Source organism: Apium graveolens, chromosome 8 (genome assembly GCF_009905375.1).
Source record: "Apium graveolens cultivar Ventura chromosome 8, ASM990537v1, whole genome shotgun sequence".
NCBI classification, from domain to species: Eukaryota; Viridiplantae; Streptophyta; class Magnoliopsida; order Apiales; family Apiaceae; genus Apium; species Apium graveolens.
In genome coordinates, this window is record NC_133654.1 from 238,657,186 (window position 1) to 238,680,946 (window position 23,761).

At 33.3% G+C, this 23,761-nt stretch overlaps 3 protein-coding genes across 5 annotated transcripts; 1 reads left to right on the plus strand and 2 right to left on the minus strand.

The window, feature by feature from the left end:
* Positions 1–1,012: 1,012 nt before the first annotated feature.
* Positions 1,013–3,709, plus strand: LOC141676503 (putative protein phosphatase 2C 34). Its single transcript, XM_074482158.1, has 6 exons — positions 1,013–1,153; positions 1,518–1,766; positions 1,863–2,150; positions 2,281–2,398; positions 2,511–2,743; positions 3,091–3,709. The coding sequence occupies exons 2-6, from the start codon at positions 1,527–1,529 to the stop codon at positions 3,280–3,282; spliced, it is 1,071 nt and encodes a 356-aa protein (XP_074338259.1). The 5' UTR covers positions 1,013–1,153; positions 1,518–1,526; the 3' UTR covers positions 3,283–3,709.
* Positions 3,710–4,707: 998 nt separating this feature from the next.
* On the minus strand, positions 4,708–9,823 carry LOC141676504 (uncharacterized). Of its 2 annotated transcripts, none has more exons than XM_074482160.1 (7): positions 9,294–9,823; positions 8,692–8,889; positions 8,333–8,605; positions 6,992–7,094; positions 6,288–6,406; positions 5,803–6,006; positions 4,708–5,519 (listed from the first exon to the last, which is right to left on the minus strand). In XM_074482160.1, exons 1-7 carry the CDS (start codon positions 9,588–9,590, stop codon positions 4,770–4,772), a joined length of 1,944 nt encoding a protein of 647 aa, XP_074338261.1. In that variant the 5' UTR covers positions 9,591–9,823; the 3' UTR covers positions 4,708–4,769. The 2 variants fall into 2 exon arrangements, with proteins under 2 accessions (XP_074338261.1, XP_074338260.1); XM_074482159.1 differs by having other exon boundaries at positions 5,803–5,979; positions 9,294–9,821.
* A 1,011-nt stretch (positions 9,824–10,834) lies between these two features.
* On the minus strand, positions 10,835–18,228 carry LOC141677973 (pumilio homolog 24). Of its 2 annotated transcripts, none has more exons than XM_074484134.1 (17): positions 17,866–18,228; positions 17,263–17,316; positions 16,456–16,517; positions 15,630–15,711; positions 15,415–15,538; positions 15,238–15,321; positions 14,845–14,959; positions 14,318–14,468; positions 14,092–14,205; positions 13,900–13,971; positions 13,658–13,708; positions 13,473–13,523; positions 12,225–12,332; positions 11,954–12,142; positions 11,720–11,794; positions 11,367–11,608; positions 10,835–11,279 (listed from the first exon to the last, which is right to left on the minus strand). In XM_074484134.1, exons 1-17 carry the CDS (start codon positions 18,100–18,102, stop codon positions 11,144–11,146), a joined length of 1,947 nt encoding a protein of 648 aa, XP_074340235.1. In that variant the 5' UTR covers positions 18,103–18,228; the 3' UTR covers positions 10,835–11,143. The 2 variants fall into 2 exon arrangements, with proteins under 2 accessions (XP_074340235.1, XP_074340236.1); XM_074484135.1 differs by having other exon boundaries at positions 17,208–17,316; positions 17,866–18,005.
* Positions 18,229–23,761: the final 5,533 nt, after the last annotated feature.

A 23,761-nucleotide genomic window follows, 5' to 3' on the forward strand; every position in this document is an offset into this window, starting at 1 on the left:
ACATCTGGAAATTCATTCACTACTGGAATATCTTCAAGTATTGCTGGCTCCTGACTTCTGTCGATCACATATTCTACGAAATGCTCCTTAGTGACATGCCTAATTAAAAATAAACATGATCACATTTTTTTAATTACCATGTCAAGTCTTTAACAATGACATATATGCTTATGTTATATATGTGTGTTTAGTGCACATAAACCAAAGATGTAATCATAAAAAAAACTACCCAATAGAATTGAAGATTACATAAAATATAACATAGTCATAATGTAACAAGAATTAAATATCGGATAAAATTAGAAAGGTAAGCTCAACTAATCTGTCCACTAAGCTTATTGAATTGGCAATTCATTTTGAACCATGAATTTACTATAGTTTATTACCGCCCACAATTTTATATTGTAATATCAAAATGACCATCATTGTAAGTAACAATTTACGCAATTATTTATTCAAAAATCAATCATCAGCATAGAACATTTGCTTGGCCACTATTAACTCGGTATCTTTACTTTCAATTTCCTTCACCTATTGATTTTTGACCTCTAATCCTCTAGGGATTATTATGTAAAAACAATTTACATCAATAAAATATGTGTTTTCAATTTATACATCTAACTGATCGACCTCATCAACAAACACAAGTGTGCGAAATAAAAAAATAATAAAATATCAAAAATTGACATAGCTTAAAAATATTCTGAATTCCTTACGAGTTAACAATGGAATTAGATCGAAACTGACTCAGTACTAATACCTCGTGTATATGAGTTAGTTATAGAATTAAATTAGAACTGAACCGCTTCTAATGCCTTCTATTTGGTTGATCTTTGAAAAAAATATGTAGTTACCCTATTAGTTTGGATAGAATTTAAAAATGACCATTTTTAAAATTTAAAACTTAAGTTATAAAATGTTGTGCAATTTTATTCTATTCCGAAATGCTAGTCTTCTAAGTCATCACCTAAAAAATAAAAAAGAATGTCTATATATAAGGAAGATATATGAGTTTGAAGTACATCAAGTCATCTGAAACATTTGCATACTACAAATATCTGCTTATCTGACCTGAGCTTGTTGCGGAGTTGTATTCTTCGTTGCGTTATCGGAGTTTCATCAGTATTATTATTCAGTAAAGAAGATCACCAAGGTGATTCTAGTTCTTCTTTTGTTTTATTAAATTTAATAATCTCATGTAGTTCTGCATGTTTACAGTGAAAAAGTTTAGTTTCAAAGTAGCTTACTACTCAAATTTACTATGAAATGTATTATAAGATGCATTTAGCTTCACTTGAACTCTATTTGTGTAATCATGTCTCTAGGCTCTAGCGTATCTGTTGTTTTTTGGATTCATAAAAGGAAATAACAAAAACTATAGTTATAAAGCTTAACAACTGCTCCACATGTTAAGTATAGACCTGTAGCTTACACTTTCCATGTTTGTTATTGGGAAAAAAGTTCATATTCCTTCATTCAGATTATTGATGCATTTTCATCTTCTGTGGAATATGCAGTTGCGGAAGATGGTGCAATTTTCATCACTAATTAATGGTTTGGCAAGGAATATTTCAATTAAAAATGGGAAGAAGAAGGTTGATGGTGGAAGGGAAGCTGCGGATGCATTGGCTAAGGAAGCAAGGAAAAGTGATCTGTTGTCGAGTTCTCCTGGATGTGTTAGCGTTGGAGGGTCAGATAATTTTGCCTCTGTCTACTCTAAGAGAGGGAGAAAAGGAGAAAATCAAGATTCTGTTATAGTTTGGGAGGTATGGATATGATTATTATTACATTTCATTATGATCTATGAGTAGCCGAATGATAGGCATTTAAATCCGCTGAATCTCATGATCTATCTTTGGCAGAACTTTGGATGTCAAGAAGACATGATATTTTGTGGTGTGTTTGATGGACATGGTCCTTGGGGTCACCTTATATCTAAAAAGGTCAGGGACTCGATGCCGTCGTATTTGCTTTGCAATTGGCAAGAAACTCTAGCTCTATCACTCAAGGCTGGTGAAAACCTTCATCAGTTTACTACTTGGAGACAATCTTACTTGAAGACTTGTTCTACTATTGATCAAGAGCTTGAGCATCATCCTGGCATTGATTCTTTTCACAGTGGTACAACAGCTCTGTCCATCGTTAGACAGGTAAGGCGATACAAAATTTGTTTTGGGGGTAATAAGTAGAGTGAATTAATTCATTTCTGCTTTTCAACTCTATTTTATCTATCAACTTATGTTCTTATATGTATTAAGATTTCCTTATGATCTCTTTTAGGGTGATGTCTTGATTATAGCAAACGTTGGCGATTCTCGGGCAGTTATGGCAACCACCTCTAGTGATGGTAACTTGGAGCCAGTTCAGCTGACCATTGACTGTAAACCCAATCTGCCTCGTAAGCTTTCTCCTTCATTCCTCTAATCTGGAGGAAGCTTGTAGGTCTATTAATTAGTGCATAAGAAATAATTATGGTACTTAATTATTCATACTTGAATTCCTTGAATCAGAGGAGAGTGAGAGGATTGCACGAGCAAAAGGAAAAGTATTTTCTTCTAGTGATGAGCCGGGAGTGTATAGGATCTGGATGCCAAATGGAGAGACACCAGGAGGTCCAGGATTGGCATTATCCAGAGCTTTTGGTGACTTCTTTATTAAGGACTATGGTCTTATATCTGAGCCAGAAGTGACACAGCGAAACATAACCAGTGATGATCAATTTGTTATATTGGCTACGGATGGGGTATGTGTTATAGTAGCTAATGGTTAAACTCTATGTGGCGACGTAGTTATCACCTATTTCAGTTGCATGCTCTTAAATAGCATAACTCTAATACCATTAGCTGTTCAGAAAATAACTCATCTCCTTCTGGTGTCCTAACTTTCTAGCACAGTAGCAATATGGCTAAAATAACTCATTAGCTGTTCAAGTCAACAACTTTTGAGTCTGTTCACATAAAGAAACTCATGATTTAGCTACATATACAAACAATTGTAGTCAGGATTGGTGGAAATTTTGATTTATAATGTTGCTAATCGTCTGGTGTTTATTCTGGACATTTTATCAATTTCATTGTTTTGGCTGGTTAGGTTTGGGATGTCGTCTCTAACCAAGAAGCCATAAAGATTGTCTCTTCTGCGCTGAATAGGGAAACATCTGCCAAGAGATTGGTTCAGCACGCTGTCCGTGCATGGAAAAACAAGAGGCGGGGTATTGCAACCGATGACATTTCAGCTATCTGTCTTTTTCTTCACCCCCTCCAGAACCTATCTGAGGACTGATTATAAAATTTGTTTCCCTTGTTTATTAACAAGCTCAGTTAATATTTCCCTTCTGTTTTGTAGAACTGAATGATGATTTATGAGGCCATGTCATGTGTGTACATAAGATCTTTTACTAAATATGTACACTTAAATTATTGAGCTCAGTCCTTGCTATCAGCAAGCAATGCCTACCTAGCAGTCTACTTCGTATAAACATTTTTGAGAAAATTTTAAATTTCACTTGTATTATAATCTATCTGAGAATCTTAAATGCAAAAAGATAAACAACATGAATGAAACAGAAAAAACGATTGTCGATATTGTTTGTATAACTATAATACATCAAAAAAGGAAGACTAAGAATCAAAGAATACCCCATGAAATTGAGCTGCTACATTAGGAACCACAGGCATAAAAAATACCTCACAGCCCCTAGTATTAACTATTAAGGTATGTGTCTATATTAGTCATTATAACTCAAGGAAGAGGATTCTTCGATAGCAGAAAAAGAGCTTGTTGATGAAGGCTATCTTTCACCACCCTGTGGAATATCAGAGATGGCAGCAAGCATACGACTGATGCTAAGTGACCGTGCTGGTTTGAAGCTAAGCGATTTCATCAACTTGTTATCAGAGAAGACATTCGACGAATTTGAAAGAATGAAATAAACCAAAGCTTGAACAACCACAAACATGACAACTTTGATGACAAATGTATCCAAATCCATTACTCTTCAACAGTTTCAGCCCTAACGTTTATTAATATTTGAAGATTTTTCGATACTGAGACTTATGAATAAAGTTGTGCAAAGTTGTAAATAGAGAGAAAGATGTGTATGAACTATGAAGAATACTGGCTTAGACTATATATAGAATGGTGCTGTTCTAAAGAGGTTGGCTGTTACTTGAATCTGGAAGGCAGGAGGAAGCTGTTTCAGTTTGGCCAAAACATGAATTTTAGTTAGAAAAGTAGCTTAATCTTATCTAACTTTTTTAGTTATGAGTTGTGACTCATGAGTCATTGCTTATTTGATTAACATGAGAAAAGAAAAGAAAGTTGAGGGGGGCTGCTATTAGCAATTACAGTATTTTTAGTGATTTCTAATCTTTTCTGCTATCAGTTATCTAGAAGACATACTAATATACTATACTCTTCAAGCTTAGTCACAAACTACTAACATTATTTTTCAAAGTTGCTTGGTTTAGACAGGGGCTTAATTTAAATAATTTCCTTATTCTTTAATATTGATGCAGACAGCATCTGGAAATTTTGTTTTTCATTATTTATCTTTTAATATCGTGCGGATCACTTAGTTTGTCCGCCCCCTAAAATTTGGAGGCACTCACGGTCACGGAAACAACCTCTCTGCTACTTCCGGTACTTTTTTACTTATTGGAATACATGCTCGCGAAAATCTTATAAATTTAATTGGGCATTCTAATAGGACATGTATCATGCTTGTTCCTGAATCATATACTTCTTAAAATTATCAAATACAGCCTTCTTCATTTTTCCAGTTCTCTGATTAACAATTCCATCATCTTCTTATACATGGGCATATAGTGATCATTAACCATTGTTTTTGACAATCGTAGCTTACTATACAATTCCCTATTTGTCTCGTAGATGCCAACTGGAGGCTTTTGTTGATGCTCCGCAGTTGGATGTTCCTGACCTGAATCACTTGCATCAGATGGATTTACAGAAATTATATGCATTATTCTTCCAGGGGGATATAAATGGAGGTTCTCAGCAATATCAGATGTAGATGTGATTGGTTCAGTATCAGTTGCAACAGCTAGCTCTATTTCCTCTTTGGTGATTCCTTTTGCAGCAACTTCTGCTTTCTCCTGCGCTTTCTTGTCAGCTTCATTATTTCCCCTCTGGAGTTCCATCTCCAATTCATACAAAAATTCGCCTTCGGTGATGTCCTCCATGTTGGAAGTACTACTACTGGCTCTACTCACTCTGTTGTCTGCAACAAGCTCTTCGTCTTCATCGATCTCATCATGTCTTGATATAACCCTAGAAGTATTTAGTTTGATACGGTTTGCATCTGGAACTCTATTCACAGCCTCACTCTTGGGAGGACGTGGTGATCGGTCATTTAAAAGCGAAGTTTCAGGCATATCCTCTTCTTTGGTTGGCAAAGAGGCAACAGTACGTCGACGAGCACCCATACATGACCATGAGGACAGGGTTGGGCGGGAGCTAACGACAGCCTTAGCAACATTCTGGGCACGCTTCATCACACCCTATTTATCAGGTACAACTCAGCAATCATAATATATCATTTGAATTTTGGGGTGGGGGAGGTAAAATCTATAATTTCATATTAAACGTGAAGATAACCTCATGAACATTTTTTCTAGAAGAAATTTGTAAACAGATCATCAACAAGTTTCAGTTGTTGATGGATGAATTAATAAATGTTACTACAATATAGGTGTTTAAATTACAGTATAACTGAGCCTTTTACCATTTACAATAAAAACTTGGTTACTTTTCAAACACATAGAGCTGCACCATAGAACTTGCCTGTGTACTGCTAGAAACAGGACGTAGAAGGGCACTCGCACTAGCAACCCTCTCTCTTGCACTAGCCATTGTTGGGAGACGAGATCCCAAAGCAGTTGCAGAGCGATAAAAAACATTTAGAACTCTTGTATGCTCAACTTGATCCAACAGATCGTTATACCAAGACGATGATGTGACCTGATGATAGGAAGCTAAACAATTAATCTCTTTTGGACAGAGAAACATATGTGTACATTTTACATGATCTGGAGGAAAATACTCTCTCTGAAGTCTGACATACTCCAAGAAACAGTTTGTTGGTACATCTATACAAGAAAAAATGTAGATAGTGCTAAATTATAACCATTACATATACATTAAATAAATTACAAAAACTTCCAATTTTAAAAACTAGCGGTTTAAAATTTAACATAAGCTCATATGGATTGTGATAGAGAGGAAGCACTATATACAAATATCGTATTTACAGTGATAAACTATCATACCTCTGAGCGAAGATCATCTATCGAAGCCGTTGAGAATGTTGGAACAAGATCAGAACCATTAATAATAGTGGCAATAAAATGCTTCCCTGATTCTGCTAATTCCCATGTCATACAAGCAGCTGCAGAATGGAAAATTTTCAATTGAAGTAATGAAAGCAAATAGCTAACAAGGAGGCAAATTCTCATAAACATTGTCCAAAGCGCTTAGCACAAGGTAGATAAATTTCTTTTGAGCAAACAAACAAAGACACTTCTGAATAATCAGTCTGTTGTTTATACTAGTAGTGTTATTATGTGACAAAAGGATGCATCCTTCAACCACCAACTTATCAGAATTTAAATATATTCCTCAATTTCTCATTTAAACATCAGAATGTGTTGGTAACACAACTAATATAATAATAAAATTGAAGTGTATCCATGAAATTAGTAGACAAATAACATGCACCTATTTCACATTTCAGTCTAAAATATTTCATGCTCTAACAAAATCAGACCCCATAAAATATATCCCCTCTAATATATCTGCAATTCTGCATGCTCTGACAAATTGGAACAGAAATGATCAAATTGCTGTTTCACATACATAAATCCAGAGATTCCAACCACTATACGCTTAGAGGAAGGTACAAAGGGTAAAACAAGTATATATATTCATGCAGATAAATGAAGAAACCCGACACAGTTGGGCTCATTCGACATACCTGGTGCAAATGTGATACAATTGGTTGACGAAAACTCTTTTTGTTCTCGGAGAATATAGGTTAATAGAGAAGCAGTACCACCACCAAGGGAATGGCCAACTATCTACAAGTAAACAAGACTATCTTCATCACAATAGTTCCCTAAGCCTACAGTAATTTCAACATTTTAGGAACATAAAAAATACTGTTTTGTATAAATGGGAATAGCACATGTCAAAAATTATATTCCTGCTGTAATAAAAAATTTAATCATTGGTGAAGAATACATATCACAGAGCATAATAACGCTTTAATTTGAAGATTAGTTTAATAAGCTTTAGTATGTTACATATATAGATATCAAAAACTATTTTGTGCAGAGCGGAGAACATAACTTGAGAAGTGGATAATTAATTGAATAGATACTAATCAAACTCATGAATATTGATACCACACTTCACTTTTTTTACTTTCATAAAATCAAATCAACACAAATACAGTTCAATTTAATTCAAACACCATAGTCATAATCACATACAAGTCCAAGGTAAATTAGAGGGAAACATAAAAAAAGAGAGATAGATGGGAGGGGAGACATAATTGACCATTAATTCCCAGGAACAAAGAAAGGTTTGCCTGGCATTATCTTTATTAAGAGTTCAGTATAAGGAGTTGAGAAATTTGAAGTGAAATTTTATTGAGTAGCTTGCAGAGTTTTGTTCTAGCCTCGTCTCTTCTTGTGTAATTAGAGTGCCTGTTTTTTTTCATATTCTGTGTGCACTTTTTAATTTCTTCCCTGCTTCAGTCTTTATATTCAACTTTATACTTTGAGTACAAAAGATGAAGCTTCAACACTTTAGTTTCGTTTTGATTCCTAAACATCACTGATTAGTTGATGTATTAAAATCAGGGTTACTCTATTTCTAAACCATGAAAGTAAACTATCATATTATATGTGAATGATAGTATAAAACAAGCTATAGAAGCTTGGTTTAATATAACATCACTATACAAGAAATGTAAATTATATCATTAATAAGACTGAACATCAAGTCTTTTTTATACAAGTAGACCATCAATCTACCACAGTACCACTATTAGAAAGCAACTGACAAGATAATCCATGGACGAGGACCTCTAATTTTCGGGGAATAAGCCGCACCTTAATTTATCATTTCATACAATAGAAACTACAATTTACCGAAACTATATAAACATTCCTAAACATTTGTTGGAGAATGTGCCAACAGAGAATGACATTTAGACCGAATTCTGAAGTAGGACTGATACCAATTCAGAATAACATATGTAGAAGGCTTAAGATTACGTATTTAATAAACTGGTAGAACATGCTATGTATACCTTTACTTTGTAATCAGGAAAGCTACTAAGAGCCCTAAGCAGAAATGGAATGCTGAGCTTTGCAATCCAACGAGCAGCAGCAACCATCCCACAGTGGGCATATCCTAATATCAAATTGCTAATCCCACCATCATGTAAAACTGAATGATGAAAAGGAACTACTGCACCTGTTGCAGCAGTTAGCGTATCTTTGATGCTATGAGTTCCCCGTATCACTAGAAGGAAGCATTTTAAATTTTTATCACATAATATGGTGAAGGCAGGCCTTAGAATCTGTATTGGAAATGCAAACAGAACATAGTTTTAACATTTAAAAGATTTCATATTTGACCAACTAAATGTTAAACAAATTTGCATACCCCAGCTTTGGGCTCTCGAAGAAGAACATCTTCCTGAGTATAGCCAGCAGACTCCAAAAAGACTGGAAATGGCTTCTTTGAGAAAAGTATACAACATTTTAATAATGACAGATAACGCTTCATATCAGCTATAATATCTGGTCCCTTGAGCTGAACGCAGTCATCGCCTGCATATACTTTTGAAACTTGGAGATTACCCTGCACAAATATATAACCTCGTCAACAAATTATCTAAAACTTGTCAAGCTGTGAGACTCCAAATGAAACAAATGTATCTCCCTTGAACACTTCAATTTTCATGTACATTGACATGGATGGACTTCTTAATCCTAGTATACATTGGAAACAGATGTGCTAAAATAGAGAAGTCCAGAGACAAAATTGTGAGAACTACATTAGATGGAGCATATTTTATACGAGAACATGAAATTGATATGTGTAAGGACATTAAAGAGAAGAATTTAAACATGCTGAGTCTCGTCCAGCTTCTTAAGGCAAGTGCGCTACATTTCTTTTTAGTTGCAAATATAGCGCACCTTCCGTGGCATATAAAAAACACGAACAACGAAAATATTAAACCAAAGACAAAAAGAGCAGCGCACCTGTCTGCGCATGTAATAATTAATACCAAAAGCCAAGTCACCAATAGGCCATTTCCCCAGAGTCTCCGAATACGTGAACCTAAGTGTCTCTGTAAGGGTATTAATAGTTTCTAACCACGTAGCTGGTGCATGAGCTGGCCTCCTCGCAATTCTCCTCCTCACAGATCGACTTGATTTCGAATTATCATCACCACTAACATCCTCGTCATCCGCTTTTTCTGACAATAATTTCCGGCTCACAAGGTAGTACAAAATCACAACCATTCCAGCTGCCGTTGCCATTGTTGATGCAGCCATTGGATCGTTACCAAAAACAACAAATCACTGATCGAATCAACGATACATTCTATCGAATCTTTGACGCAATATAAAAATTCTGTTACCAGAATTAACTGATAGGAAATGTGGTTCACAATGCATGCATGTGTATATTTATGTTACAATTCAAGAATAATCCGGAACCAAAATTGTTGAAAGATTTATGAAATCAAAAATAGAGAAGAAGATGGTTGAAGCTTTCATAACATTGATTAAATCTACGCATATATGTATAAAAGTGTTTTTGAATTGAGGTAAATGATACAAAATCTATGTATTCAGCAGAGAGAAGAGAGAAATTAGTTTTGAGGAAAGAAAAGGTATATGATACCTTTCGGAGTACATGGGGAATTTACAATGCAGCCCCTGTTTTCTTATATTGAAAGTGAGTCAGCAAATAAAATTGGCGTAATTAAGCCTTCTCACAAAAGTAACTTGGTTAGAAATGTACAAAAGTAACTTAGTTAGAAATGTACGTATTATAAGAGGATTACAAACAGACCCTAACGATCATATTAATACTATAATGATCACGAGACATGATTTGGGACCTACTTAAGCACCTGAAGCAAGCTGTACTGTGTAATGGCATTTGGAGTGCTTACAGTTTATACTTGAAATTTTGTAACTTGCTTTGATTGTACCTATATATTTCCTTCAAAAATATGAAGACAAGTTCAAGGATGTAGATAATGCTACTGGAACTGCCCAAAAAAAGTTCAATTCAGCAACAGATAATATATTTTTAAGTTTGCATTCCGTTGGAGTATCCACCATAAATCTACAGGAAAAAAAAACGAATTTATGGTGTCTGCAAAAAGGTTTGTGTAATTATTCAATCTTCGAATCTGATCTGAAAAACCACTCTTTTCCAGTATTCAAAAAATTTCTCGATTAATCCAAAAAGTATTGTACCGATTTATTTTTTAAAATCCGATTAATATTTATAAATTATTTTTGAATTATATATTTCATAATAAATAAGGTAAATATATTAAATATTATTAAAATATTTAATATATCCGATTTTTATTTCCATTAATCCCTCCAATTAATCCCCGATTTGCCGATTAAACTCTAATCAGTACCTAAACAGATTAGTACCAATTACCGATTTTTCCAACAATGTTCTTAACTAGAGCCAGCATGTCTGTCTACGCGATGGAGTCGAATACTATTAAGACATTTATAATTATTTATTGAAAAGATAGCTCGAGCAAATATGGAAGACTAAATAACCGTCTATATTACTATGTCAACTGCTTCATGTTGTAGCTCAAAACAAAATGCTGAAATTACATCGTATGCATGTTCAGTCTCTAATGGACAATTTTATGTTTAAATCATTGTATTACAAAGGCTTCTCTTCATTGTAGCAAACCTCATTCAAAGATATAAGTTTTAGATAACACCTAATTTTCTTCATGCTCATTTGAGGCTGCTAACTGGATCAACCAGATCAGCTGACCATGCCGTAGGGTTCAAGTGGTGGTTCCCACACCATGATTCCTGGTCATATTCTTCAGGAAAACTTACTCCGCTTCAACTGGTTGCTTGGTATCAGGTAACTTGATTGTGCCAGCATCTATCAAGGGCTGCAGCTCTTTTTTTGCTACCTCGCGGACAGCAGAATCAGAAGATTCCAAGAATGCGGTAATTACTTTGCAGCTGCAAACACATGGCCCCATAAAGAATTTAGTTTAAAAGTTATTATGTACTTAAATCGTTAAAATATAGCAAATTATGATATCTAACCTGTGGCCTTGGGCCCACATTTCACATTTCCCCTTCAGAGTGTTCTCCCACAAAACAGAAGCGAATCTGGGACAATCTAAAACTAACTTTCTTATGGTTCTACTGGAATGAAAATTTTCAAGAAGGTGCTCTTCTGACCCCTCGGATTTAGGCTTTGCTGCAAGAGTGGCTACAGCTTCATACAAAGTATGCAATTTTTTATCCAAATCGTTAAGAATGCCATCAGCACCCCCAGTTGCTACCTACATATGTGATTAAGATTAACATCAGGCAGATGGCTGTGCAAGATCTAGTTGGACCATAATTAAAAGAACACAAATGAAGATATATTAGTGCATGAGTAAAATAATTACCTCATACAGAACCTCTTTACCAAATCTTGATACAAGTAGTTCTCCAGCCATTTCACCACATACATCAATGAGGCTCTTTATAGAGCAGCCAACAAGTATCAGAAAAACAAAAAGAAAAGACACTAAATAAGATTCACATAACTACACTATATACAAATAGCCAAACAAAAAAGCAATAAATATATGAAGTTCAAATTATTAAGATGTGCAAAAATTTATGATAACGTGACAAACCTCAGCAAGCCCACTGTTGATCAGCAACTCTCGTCTTCGTACCAGTGGATCTTTTTTTCCTCCCTCGCCTAGTTCACTTGAGCTGGGATTTTTGTTGGCAGTGGGCTCCTCAGAGTCACTAACGTCTTCATCAACTTGATCAGTCTCTGAAGCTTTTTTCTGCTCTGTCAACTCCGAACTCATTTCTACCTGATGTGGAAGAAGACAAATTAGTCCTATACCGACAGGAATTTCCTTAAATTAACAAATCACTAATCAGACGTGTGTTTGCCTTTGTGCAGAGTGAAGGAATTGAAAGATCGAGGGACTCTAGATCATTTGGACTCAAATAGCGTGGACAATTGGGATGAAGCAGCTGCAACAGCGGACGCCTTCCATCCTAAAATGTGAAGAGTCATAATAGACGTATCCGATACATTAGTGGTAGTCAACTGAAGGGTGATTCATATTATGAAAATTGTTAAAAACTAATTTAAATACAAGAAATTTATCAGTGCATAGAAGACAACTAGAAGAGGCTTCTTTCTGTTGCCAAAAGGATTAGTCAATTATGATTCAATACGGTTTAGGATGTCTAGAATATCTCTCAAGGCTAATGGTTTGGACAGGTAAACCATAGTGATTACAGCAATAAATTTCAGAACTAAATGAAAAAGGAGAAGACTATCTACTAAGCTTTAAGTTGTAACACATTGTCCCACATTGAAACATGTTATTCTAGTGTGCATCCAACGCTAATGAGCAAACAGTATTTTTTTTGTACCTATAAAGTTGCATAAACTGATGGAATCGAACATTGATAATGAGAGTAACCTTTTACATATTTCTTTGGAGTCATATTTACCTTGATTTCTCTTACAGCAGTGTAACTATGACGGGAAGCATGAATTTAAAAAGATCAATTTGTAAATAATATTTGCTATTGTTAACAAGAAAAGTCAATTGTAAATATATTCAGCAAGTAGATTATGTAATTCATTCTGACGTTTGATTATGTTCGGCGAGTAGATTATACAAAATTTTCAAGGTTATAATATTAAATCAGTATTAAGAAGCATTTTTGAATTACTGAATTCTTGTCTCTTTTTTTGGTAGTTGTAATGGTATCAAGTATAGGATGAAGAGGAGTTAAGATTCAAAATCTAGATATCTCCTAGCCCTAGGAACAACTTTCACTGCTCAGAAACTCCTACATTCTCAGAATTAATTTCCTTACAAATAAGATTAATATCAGGGTTCTCCCCCAATACAAGGAAATGTAATCTTTTATTAGTTTACGACTTTGACTGATTGTATAATTTAACATTTATTCTCCTGTTATAGGCTGCAGGGTTGAGAATCTTTCGGGAAGTGCTTCTTAGCAGTTCAAACCAACAAGCCAATATTCTTCATTTTTTTCAACTAAACCTATCCTTTTAACTGTGTTTTCTCCACAATTCCAGTTTTTAATTTTGTTGTTCTACAGCAAACAACCTTTTCTTATGTGGTTCAGGGAGTAAAGACAGAGGTGAAAAAATACCTTATCCATAATAATCTCCTTCAGTACAGCTTTTAGTTCACGGATGACAACCTGAAGCGGTACGCCCAGTAAAAACGAGAATACTTTAGAAAGATGAAATTTTCCAGCCAAAGATGAGTAAGCGGTATGCAGAATAAATTTACTTTATTATTTAAGATATCTTCTTGTAAACTGTAGATACTAACCTTCGAAGTAAGTTTTGTGTCATCAACATGTGAAAGAACAGAGACAAGCAGCTGAAAAAAATAGATATAATGAAATTTGAGAAACACATTCTTTCTACAAAAATGTGTACCAAGAGTTACTGTAATGGAATTTATCATGACTCATGACAATGAGCCTTAGAGAACATGTCAAATTAAGACACTTACGATGTAATAATGTGTTTTTAGAGTTTTTTTTTATATATACATAACTATTATCTTACCATATTTCCGAATCTATCATGAGCTATCTTGTTCACATGATCTTTGAGTCCTTTAACAAGTTTTTTCCTCTCCTGAAATAAATAACAGGCTTGAACTCATTAGGAAAAATTCAAATAGTTACACATGTATATATATGTAACCGAACTAAACAAATATTAGTAATTGAAACTAAAATAGAATTTGGATCACACCTTAGCATTTCCATGCTTGACACACAACATACCAATCCTCGATCCATCTTTTGTATGGATCATGCGAACAAGAAGTGGACCTGATAATTGTTGTACTACCTCTGCAGCAGAAGACTTTCAACCAATATAATTTAGAAAAAGTAAAACACTTGAAGTCATGAAAACAGTTACAAAGATCATTTCAAGTAATCCTTGATAATAAAGTGCAACAGAAAATCTTGTATACCTGGTCGGCAATAGTAACGTACTCGATCAACAACCTGTGGATGATAGAGTGATCTACTATCCCCTTCTCCAGAATTGGCTGTACCACAGAAGTCATGTGCCTCGAAACAGAAGCTTTTTGCAGTTGCAGCTTAGAAATTATATCAACTAACCTGAAAAAATCAATATAAATATATAAAAATGCATCCAATCAGTTTATGTCCAATATCATACGTTACAATTGGTCAATATGTGTGCTGGTATATTAACGGTATCAGGGTCACCTCAGGGATGCCAGTGGGAAAATTTCTCAGTCAACCAAGCATAACTTAACATCCAGAGAAGCAGATGTAGCAAAGAACACTACATTCTTAATATAAGTTGAGAGTAATTAATTTAACATTAATTTAAACTCCATAACATCATGAGAAAGTAATAGAAGAAAAATGAAAATGTAGTTGACCGAAACATTTGAGGTCTATGTTAAACAGAAAACCACAATAAGAGAAGAAAAAAACAAGGAAACCTTCAGAAACTAGGACCGTATACCTTTTTTCTTTAATTGAGCCTAAATCTTTAAACAATTGAAGCTCTGTAGAGTACAGTTCAACCAGCATGGTTTGCTTTTGATCTGCACTCCCCAAGTTGTAAGCATGCTCCACAACTGCAAAACAAAGTAGGGTTTAATACCGAATTGTAACCTTCAGCAGAAAAAAAAAGTCACTAAAATTTGTTAGGAATACTCTATAACATAACTGAAAAAGTAAGGACAAAAAACATCAATCAGTGACGCACATCATATTAAAAAGATAAAAAAAATGAAACTGTGTACGAACATAGAAATAGCAAGGCCAAGCAAAGTGTCCAGAACAAGGGAATAGCAACGATTATTATTTTTGGATTAACATATTTTTTAATAAGGAAAAGAGATATTTGACTCACCAACTGAACCAACCATATGACGAAGAAGAGAAGCAACATGCCCATGCAAGGAGGAGATAAAATCTGCAAGCTGTTTCTTTGTAGCTACAGAGAAGAAACGTTTTTGACATGATAAGTTATAACATTTACAAACATAAACTACTCTGAAATGTTAATATCATCTTAACTGGACTATACCATTATCTAACATCTTTGTGATCAGATGTACTGCATATGTGTTACGTGCTAGGGTGAGAAATTGAGGTTGAAGCTCCTCGAACACAGTATTTCTTTCTTCTTGGGAACAGTACTTGGCACATGTCTAAAATCAAAAAATTACAGTTAACACAGGCTTCTAAAAATCTTAAAAATCGACCAGGAACTACATTAACCAAGAGAACACCAAAAATTACCTGCAGTACACGAGATGAAACATGGGAACCAGCAATTTCAGGAATCTTTCCCTTCATCTTTTTTAAAGCTTCACTAATACACCTATAATTTTGGAAGGTAATGATATTATTTGTAATGAAAAGTGAAAACCATAATTTTTCATTACTAGCCTCAATTTTGACATTTTTAAAATTTTATCCATTCCCTACTTCGAGAATTGACAACTCGTCAGTAATTTGAAGTGCCTATGAATATTTTTATGACTCAGTTATTGAACATCACTAGCATGCAACAATCTGAAAAACGATACAAACAATGTTGTCTTTTAAAAAGTAGAGACTACACCTAAAATTCTATACCTAATCCCTGCTCTGGCTCAAACCCCGGTCTACTTGCTTCGTCTCAGCCCAATTTTTAATCTCAAATTTCAGTTTCAAATTAAAGGCACGTTGAAATCTAAGTTGCATAAAAATGAAGACGTTCAAAACATGGCCTATCAGTTGGTTGACAAATTCTTTGGCACGAACTATGGGATTATAAGAAATATTTCCATCTAAGGGCTTTATCTCAAAAATATTTCAACAACAATTAGCTAGCTTTATGTAAGTGGAGACTTAATATACTTAAGAATCATAATGACATAGACATGCTTATTCCTCCTAACACATTATAAATTGATAATATTAAAGACTACTTCGAATAAAAATAAAAAGCTAATGTCAAAAAGAGACGAATTGAGTAAAAAATAACACAAAACAAGGCAAGTAAACTCTAAACATATTATTTACATGTGCCAATAATAAATAATAACCAGAAAATAACAAATTTATAAGTTCAAATACACACTTGGATCTATCTTCTTTGCTAATATTCCGACACCTCATCTTCTCCCATAGTGATGCAAGCTCCTGTGAAATATGGCATAACAAAGCTATTAAGAATACAACCACAAAGAAATTAATTTCAAATATTAAACAATGAGTCTGAAGCTCATCACATTTCAAGTGAAAAAAGCAAAATCTCAGAAAGAACTTACACCTTATGGTTCCTCATTTGAAAAACAAATAGTATCAAGACGACAAGTAGAAGTAAAAAGTACAACAAACAAAATGCGTAGCAGAAAAAGAGTTTTACATTAAATAACGATTGCATTAAGGTATAATTTTTTACTTCAAAACTTGTAGAAGTAACAAAAACAAGGACAACAAGGAGAGAAGTTCCGGGTGCATGAAGCCCCGTAATTGAGGCATATTTTGCACCTTATGCTTGCATATACAAGCTAGGAGCATAACAAAAGCATAAACAAACAAATATTACATTCCACTAATGAGGCACTGATTCAAAATTTATACCACGTCTGTGTTGAACAGAAAATGTAACGCAATGTAAACCAAGATTTAAATCGCACTGATAATACAATCCTTGAAGTCTAAAATGTCTTTTGACGGTCACGGACAACAAAAAAGAATCAGCATCCACAAGGATAATGACCATCCTATCACATTACTTATAGACTTAATTCAATAATGCAACACTATTCTGCAGTAACTAACATGTAATAAAGTCTTTAAATACCTAAATCTTAATGGTATACTTACTAACGTGAACGGAAAACTTCCAACATTTATGATAAAAATTAGTAAGTGTACAAACTTGTTCAAGAGAAAAATGTTGTTTCCTCCTCTTCTTCCTCGCATCCGCAAGCTCCTGCAACGTATTTAGAAAAACCACGAACAAGTAAATAACCATATAAAAAAGCGACTAGTATTGAGAAAATTACTAATTACATCAAGCTCAACTTTTGCTCGTCCCCGAAGAGCCGGTTTCAATATAGTAAAACTACAGCCTAGATATTAAATCAAACACACATATCCAATCACAAAGCCTATACATATTTCCAACAAAAAAAAAAATTCTTCTCCGAGAAGCAATGTCCTGCAATTCTTAAACCAGATAAATATCAAAGTCGTCACTCTGTCACTGGTTTCATCCAAATATATCAAATTAATCACTCATCCAAAAATGACATAACTTCGTCACTAATTTGAAAATTGAGACAAAATTTCAACTTTATAATGCTAATTTTAACCTATATATAAACCAAACATATAAATATACTAATATACATACATAATAACTAAACATATTAGAAACAAAAACACACAATTCCAGTTAATATTACATACATATATACACACACAAACTAAACAATAAAAACAGTAAAAAGTAAAAGATGGTTAAGTAAAAAGATGAAACCTTTGCTAAAATTCTAGCTTCTTTCTTGGTTTTGGGCACTGTTTTTTCAACATTCTCAAACTTATTAAACTTTTTAGCTGCTGGAAACTCATTCTTTGATGCTTTCAAAGATTTATCAAACCCCTTGTTGTTTGAAGAAGCTGGTGATTTGGGTTTTTTGATATGGGTCTTTTCCGGGTCGGTTTTGGATCCATCTGGTCGCTTTCGCTTGTTGGAGTCGTTCTTCTTCGCCGCCATCAGTGAATTATAGATACAGAGGGGGTTGTATCTAACTCTCGGATATTATTACAGGGGTTTAAGAATAAGGGTTTTGTGTTTGTGTTGTTTTGTTTAGGTCTGTTCTCGGTCGGGTTTTGGGCTATGGGTCTTCGGCCTTTATCCTCTCTTTTTTCCCCACGTCTCTTTGGGCTTTTTGTTTTTTTCATTTATAAGAAATATGATGAATATGTACTTTTTTGTATTTCGAAATTGTATTAATGAATTTTTTTCATTCTTGACAAAAGAGACTGTTGGTCTTTAAACTAATCCAATTTATTCCGTATTTCTTCTTATATCCAACAATAAAATAAAATAAATATTTCATATCTATCTATATTTATATTTTATATATAGTTTTGATATCCATTTTTCGATTTTTATATGATTTATATTAATATTTGACCCATTTTTTATTATTATATAATTTACAATAATTATGGTAAACTTATCAATAAAAATTTGAATTAAACTTTTAATTTTGATAAGTTATTTAATATATATTAACTCATACTATGTTCAATAAAATATATTACTAATTTAATATTTAAATGTGTTTATTATACTATATCAAATTATTATTTTTTTCACAAATATAACTCATTTCATAAATATATTATTTGATCTTAAAAATGTATTTTATTCATTTAATTTAAAACTATTAGTATTATATATTTTATTATAATAATATATTATAATATAATTTTTAAAAATACCGTACATGTAGTACGGGACAATATCTTGCAATATTCAGCGTTCTATATTCAATATCAATATTTAATAAATATATTTATATATGTACATTAACTTTAATAAGTAACCTTGTTGAACCGGCTAAAAAAAATATGTTGATTTAAATTAAAATTTTGTTTTATTCATCGTAAATAATATATATCATTAATTAAACAACTATTATTATCATTCATAATATTATAATCACATTAATATATAGTTTTAGCTAATATAAAGTATTTGTGTTAATTTTATTTTGAAAGCTTTAACATAAGTTCAAATATTTACTAAATAAAAAATTAAGATTATTGTTAAATTAAAATAATTTTATGTAATTCTAATATATGAAAAGGACATGTACATCGCAAATGTTATAAATTGGTATTCTTAAAATGACAAAACTGTCCTGAGCGAAACTTGTTAGATATTGAGTGTAGTAGGACTTGAATACAATGGGGGATGAATGTTTTTTTATTCTTTTTTTTATTATTTTTTACTTGAATTTGATCTGGTTAAATGTTATAGCAACTTGAGTTTTGTGTGTATTTTCAAGACATGGAATAAAAAGGGAACATACACAAATAAGTACTTAAAACTTAATAGTTCCTTTAAGTTTGAATATTGCTAAAATGTGAGTTTGGAAAATACAAACCCATCTTCTTTTTCTCAGAGAGTTTGATGCATTTGCACTCCTAAACTCTGGGAAACTCAAATACAGAAATATACAAAACTTACACAAATATAACACGAAGGTTTGTTACGTTAGAAAAAATCGATGATATTAGTTTATAAATTATCAGAGATTATTATCAGTATTTGATATCAAACTTTAGCAGAAGATGATGTCATCAGCATTTGTTATTAGTAAATGACATCAGTATATGGTCATTACAGCTAAATATCAGGAGATATTAAAGTTGGAAAGAGTTTGCAGAATTCAAGTCGGTGAATTACTTTACTTCTAGTAGCAATCAAATTAAGAATATGTTTTATGATTTCTTATTTTAACAGAATAGGATTCCTTATTTGATTGTGAAGATGTGGAGTATATAAGCACAGATTAGGTGAACAATTTATGTGTCGCGTTTTGATATATCTTTTGTGTAACCTAGCAGCTCTCAAGCAGAGGCGGATCTACGGGGTCCAGAGGGGTCTCTGGCCCCCCTGAGTTTTCAAATATGGTTGAGTTAGTATGTGTAATTGTAGAATTGTAGTTGTAGTTCAGCTGGTTGTGGGTTTTGTTGTCCTCCCAGGAGACCGGGGTTCGAACTCCTCCTTCTCCCTCCTTTTTTTCCTCTTTTGCTTTAATTCAACCCCTTCTCCCTCCTTTTTTTCCTCTTTTGCTTTAATTCAACCCCTCGTTTAATTCAGTATACAGTACATTCAATCCCTCCTTTTTTTCCTCTTTTGCTTTAATTCAGTATCCAACTATGTTTTTGTACGTATGTGTTGGTGGAGACGGTACTTCTATTTTTTACTCCTCTAATTTTTACTTGTTTCCTTGTCTTATAATTATTTATATTGATTTATGTATATATCTTGTATATGATAGAACGGTTTGAACTGGTGATGCGTAAGAATAATTCCTACAATCTTAAAAAAAATATATTTATATTTTTCAATTTTTTCAAAATTTAACGAACTTAAAAACTTTTACACTTTAAAAATCGATACCATAAATTTACGCAAATAAATAATTCAACTTCACATTTCAAATAAGATCTTTTTTTTGTTTATTTTGTTTATGTAATTCATTAGCAGGATATATACTGATATTATATTTGTCCCCTTAATTAAAATAACGGCTTAATATCCTAAGTACGTATTCACCTAAAGTATGTATAATTTTTTTTATTGTGATTATAGTTCTGCTATATACTCATATAACTCATTTAAATACGTATTTAAGCGCATTTTTTCTTAAAATTTAAATATAATATAATTTATTTTAAAAAAAATATTGGCCCCCCTAAAATATTTTTCTGGTTCGCCACTGCTCTCAAGGATATCTGTTCATCATTTGAGAGATTAGTTTGTAATCATTTTTTATCGGTCAATGAAAAATTGTTTATACTGTTGAGTGCATAATTTCGATTTATCTGCATAAACTATATTCACCCCGCCCCTTACAGTTGTATTAAGGACCTACCAATTGGTATCAGAGTTTGTTGTTGATATACAAGCAATTTAAGATCTAAAATTAATTTATTATGACAGATAAAGAAGCTCAACCGAATCCCCCACCTCCTCCACCAGCCAATCAAGCCATCAATCATAATATGAGCAGATTCGAGGTTGTCAAAGTTCTAATCCTGAAGATTCATGAATATCCAATCTGGAAGGTGAAGATGGCCATGTGTCTTGAAGTAACAGATCCTGAATATCTAAGCAGGATGTATGATATTCCACATAGGCCAATGAAGGTAGTTGTTGTTGTTGCTGGCAAAGAAGAAAAGATGGTTGATAAGGATAAGAAGGACTATACTCCTGAAAATCTTTTATCTATTATGAAAGATATAAAAGTGAGACATATTGTTCACATCTTTCTTGACAGTGTTATGTCTAACAGAGTTATTGGATGTAAAACTGTCAAAAAAAATTGGGACGCTTTGAAAGTCAAGTGTTAGGGAACAAATGCTATTAAGAAGAACATGAGGACTATACTGACACAGAATATGAGCACTTTGACTCAAAATCTGATGAGTCCTTAATTGAAATCTATGACAGATTTCAAAAGCTGATCAATGACTTGTCTCTGGTTGACAAAGAATATGACCAGGAAGACTCTAACTTGAAGTTCTTTCTTGCTCTCCCAGAAAAGTGAGACATGAAAGTCACATCAATCAGGGATAATTATGAATTGGATGAAGTATCTCTTAATGAGATCTATGGCATGTTGAAGACTCATGAACTGGAGATGGAGTAAAGAAGAAAGAGAAAAGGACCAAGAGCAAGACATGTTGCTCTCAAAGTTGAAGAGAAACCAAAGAACAAAGCCAAGAGAAAAAGCCATTCCAAAGGAAAGGCTATGATTGCAAAGTGTGATACTGAGTCATCTAACTCTGATGATGACTCAAACTCTGATAGTGAGTCAGATACTGAAAGTGATCATGATAACGATGAAGATTTTGAGCAAATGGCAGCTCTGTTGGTTAAAAACTTCAAGAAGATGGTCTACAAGAACAAGAGTTCCTCCAGGAAAGGCTCTAGTTCCTCAAACTTTGATAAGAGGAATTATAAAAGAAATTCTAATGTGAAGGAATCTGTATCTAGAAAGCTTGACAAGTCAAAGGAAATGTGTTATAACTGTGACAGAGTAGGAACTTTGCTGCTGACTGCAGAAAGCCTGGGGCTGAGAAGAAACAAGTCTTGATCACCAAGAAAAAGAACTGAGATGATACATCAGAATCAGATGATAAAGTCAACTATGCTCTCATGGCAAATACTGACACTGAGGATGACACTACTAGATTAAAGGTATTGTTGTGTATATGTTGTGTACTTGATGATTTCATGAACAAAACACCTTACTAGATCTTACTTAGTGAAAATGTAGCACTCGACATACAAGGATTATAGTCCCGACGGATAACTCATTTTAGTCCCGACGGATGATGACTTATTATCCATCGAGTGAGTAGCTTATGTAACAATAAGTCTGTAGCACATTTCTGCATACACATTGTTTAGAATTTGTAGTAGTACTTAAGTCATATTGACTTTAACTAGATATGCAGAATAGGTTGATTAATTATACATAGATGATGTCTTGTAATTCTGCATAAATGAAATGAAGTCAAGTGCCTGATTGCTACCCGACGGATGAACAACAATGGATTCGACGGATGATCAACAACCCGACAGATGATCATTAAATCGACGGATGATCATAAACCCAATGGATAAAGAATTCAAATATCTGTTGACAGTGACAACACAGTCACATGCGTCGAGTGTATGCAAATGGAATGTGGTAGCCTATTCAACTGGGTTTTCGAGAACAAAGAAGCATTGCCATTTCCATGCTATTATGAAGATATTCAAAGATGTTGGAATAAAGTAATGAAGTAGCATTGTATTATACTTGATAGTTTTTGTTTTATTATCATGTCTTATTACTTTGTAATCTTGGTGATATATAAACTAAGAAGCAGCAATAGAATAGTAACTAAGAAACTAAGCAACCAAGAGAGAAACATTTGTAAGCTGTATTCTTAGCATTTCTCTCGTTCTTAGTTGTTATCATTTTGTAAGCAGCTGTGAGCTTTTTATACACAGAGTTCTCTCGATATATATTATATATCTCTGGTGGAATCATTCAAATCCACCAGAAAGTTTTTAAAGACTCTTGTTTTTAATTACTTGTGTTTTGATTCATTTTAAGTAACTATTTTGCATTCTGCTAATCAATTCACAATTATATATATATTTGAGTTAGAACATTTTTATTCAAGAAAAAGTTTCAAGAATTTCATTCAACCCCCTTCTGTAATTCTTGTTACACCTAAGCCTGATGAAAAGAAGCTTCTGTCAAGGTCAATTACTTTCTATAAAGATCCAGTTGATTCAGCTTTGAAAAAAAGAATTGCTAAAGTTTTCAGGAATGGGAAAGAAATTTGTGTAGTGGCTGGACACCCTCAATTTGCTGAAGCAAAGAGAGAAGAAAAGGCCAGATTAAAGCAGGAAAAGAAGCAAGCTGCTCTAGATGCTAAAAAGGCTAAACAAAAGAAAGAGCAAATTGCTATCTTGGCCAAGCTACATGCTGTAAATTCATCACAACAAATTTCTACTCAGCCATCTGAAATCATTGAATCTCAAGATCCAAAGAAGCAAGTTGAACAACAGAAGAAGTCTCCAAGAATCAAGGAACTGGCTAAAAGAACCAAAAGGAAACTGGACATTATTGATA

Excerpts from the sequence above, each read along its gene's own strand:
- LOC141676503 (XM_074482158.1), top strand. The coding sequence starts at position 1,527 with ATGGTGCAATTTTCATCACTAATTAATGGTTTGGCAAGGAATATTTCA. Across the intron at positions 2,399-2,510 it reads CTGTAAACCCAATCTGCCTC|AGGAGAGTGAGAGGATTGCA; the intron begins GTAAGCTTTCTC and ends TCCTTGAATCAG. Across the intron at positions 2,744-3,090 it reads TTATATTGGCTACGGATGGG|GTTTGGGATGTCGTCTCTAA; the intron begins GTATGTGTTATA and ends TTGGCTGGTTAG.
- LOC141676504 (XM_074482160.1), bottom strand. The coding sequence starts at position 9,590 with ATGGCTGCATCAACAATGGCAACGGCAGCTGGAATGGTTGTGATTTTG. Across the intron at positions 6,007-6,287 it reads TAGATGATCTTCGCTCAGAG|ATTAATTGTTTAGCTTCCTA; the intron begins GTATGATAGTTT and ends TGTCCAAAAGAG. Across the intron at positions 5,520-5,802 it reads CTGTTTCTAGCAGTACACAG|GGTGTGATGAAGCGTGCCCA; the intron begins GCAAGTTCTATG and ends CCTGATAAATAG.
- LOC141677973 (XM_074484134.1), bottom strand. The coding sequence starts at position 18,102 with ATGGCGGCGAAGAAGAACGACTCCAACAAGCGAAAGCGACCAGATGGA. Across the intron at positions 14,960-15,237 it reads TCATATGGTTGGTTCAGTTG|TTGTGGAGCATGCTTACAAC; the intron begins GTGAGTCAAATA and ends TTTGTTTTGCAG. Across the intron at positions 11,280-11,366 it reads ATGTGGGCCCAAGGCCACAG|CTGCAAAGTAATTACCGCAT; the intron begins GTTAGATATCAT and ends ATGTGTTTGCAG.